The sequence below is a fragment of the Grus americana genome, chromosome 1 (assembly GCF_028858705.1).
Source record: "Grus americana isolate bGruAme1 chromosome 1, bGruAme1.mat, whole genome shotgun sequence".
Taxonomy (NCBI): domain Eukaryota; kingdom Metazoa; phylum Chordata; class Aves; order Gruiformes; family Gruidae; genus Grus; species Grus americana.
The window spans coordinates 84395173-84397213 of NC_072852.1; the positions used below are offsets into that span (position 1 = coordinate 84395173).

A 2041-nucleotide genomic window follows, 5' to 3' on the forward strand; every position below is an offset into this window, starting at 1 on the left:
GGGCAAACCCAGCTGGACTGCGGGGCACTTGCTGTCTCTCCCATATTCCCCCTCGGGACAGCGCAAGAGGAACCTCCAGGACCCTTTGCTCTTCCAGACGCCTTCACTCTTACCATCCCTCACAACCCGTGCCTGCAGGGGCAGCCCTACAGCCTCCCTTTGCAGAGCTGTGTCCCCATGCCCAGCTGCATGCCCTTGTCCAGACAGGAGATGCTAGTCCAACACACAGCACAAAAGGCCCCATGTCCCGCATGGCATGGCAAAAACGTTTATTGTACCCTTACATCATAGATATGGAACTGGCAAGAGCCCTGCAAACGTGAAAACCCTTGCCTTGCCTTGCTGGCGTGGGGCAAGAGCTTCTGCTTTTTGCTCACTTGACAGCAGTGGTGGCGCGGGCAGGTGCACCCCTTTGTCTGGGGCACCTCTTCTTGCCCTTGGTCGTCTTCTTTTTGGAGGGTGAGGCCACGCGCTGGCTTTGGGGGACAGCCCTGCCGCCGCCCCTGGGCACACCGACTCGCAGGAGCTGCTTGAGCACGGAGTTCTTTTGCACCGCCGTCTGCAAGTGCGATGGAGAAATGCGCCGCTGCTTGCTCTTCTTGGAAATCTTGCCAGCCACATCCATGGTCTTGTGCGTCACCCACTGCAGCACCGCAGCCAGATAGACGGGGGCCCTGGCTCCAAAGCGCTCAGCAAAGCGGCCTCTGCGCAGCTGCCTGTCTACGCGGCTCACAGAGAAGAGCAGCCCGGCCCGGGAGGCCCGGGAGGAGCGGCTCTTTTTGGCCTTTGCTTCGCTGCCTTCGGAGGGGTCCCCAGAACCTGTCGCTTCCGGCTCCCTCTCCTGCTCGGGCACCGTGCAGACCTCCTCTGCTCCAGACATGCTGCTCGCAGCTTGCTCACGCAGGAATCTCCACGCTGCGCCTTTCCCCTGCCCTGCCTGCCTTGCCCGCCTGTCCTTGCGTTCCTTGCTGGCCCTCGCTAGTGGCTCCTGTCTCCAGGCTCGGCTTGCCAGGGCCTGGCCAAGCCTTGCCTGGGCAGGGCGTCCCCACGTGCTCTCCCAGGATCGACCCCTCGGTGGAAGGGCTCAGCTCAGGGCCTCTCCTGCGCAGGCTCTGGCCCTTCGCTCACCTGGGCAGCGGGCGGTGAGGGCTCTCCTAGGGTGGCGGGGACCAATAGGAAAGGACTTCCTCTGCGACCTCACCTCCCCGCTTGTGACATCATCCCAGCTGGCTCCACCCTTTGCGGGTGAGCTCAGGGAGCAGCTCTGCTCCCCACCTCCGCTCCTGTTTTCTATGGCAGAAGCTTTCCCAGCGCTTGGCACGGCGGGGAGCTGCTACAGGGCCAAGCGCTCTCCTCTGCCTTCTCCTCCCTGGCCCTGCCCTGCAACATCTCTCCCTTCAGCCCTTGCCTCTGCCCTCCCACCCAAACCCACATTGCACTCTTGGGGAGAGGACCTCCTTCCCCTTGCCCTTCCCCATGTCATGGGATCCCAGAGCCACAGAACTGCTGAAGTCACAAGGAGCCCTTCAAGATCCTCTAGACCATCCCCTTTTCCAAGCAAGTTCAATTAGATCAGATTGCCCAGGCTTGAGTCCCATTGGATTTTGAGTAGCTCTGCAGATGGAGACTCCATAACCTCTCCATGCAACCCCCCTGAGCCTTTTCTTCTCCGGGTTGAACAGCCTCAGCTGTCTCAGCTCTTCTGTCCAGCCAAAGCCCACATTGTCCTGTGCCTTCCTCTTCCAATGCTCCTTCCCTTTCCCTTCCCTCTCCACCCCCTGTTTGGCAGGGCAGGGTGGAGAGTGACCCAGGCAGAAGGAATCCCAAACCTGCCCCGATGCCTGCTGTGGTTAAGACAGACACAGGTGCCTGGGGCAGGTGTGTCTGGGCAAGGCTGTGGAGCAGAAATGCCTTGAAAACATCTCAAGGACTGCAGAATATTCCAGTTTGCAGCACCGTGTCTCCTGTACTTCACCCCAGAGGCAATGGGCTTTGTCTGGATTTGTATCCTGAGGTCTCTTCAAGTACCTTCCATCAAGAT

General features: G+C 60.2%; 1 protein-coding gene across 1 annotated transcript; it reads right to left on the reverse strand.

Moving 5' to 3' along the window:
- Positions 1–373: 373 nt before the first annotated feature.
- LOC129213730 (histone H2A-beta, sperm-like) lies at positions 374–883 on the reverse strand. Its single transcript, XM_054844338.1, has one exon. The coding sequence runs from the start codon at positions 878–880 to the stop codon at positions 374–376; it is 507 nt and encodes a 168-aa protein (XP_054700313.1). The 5' UTR covers positions 881–883.
- Positions 884–2041: the final 1158 nt, after the last annotated feature.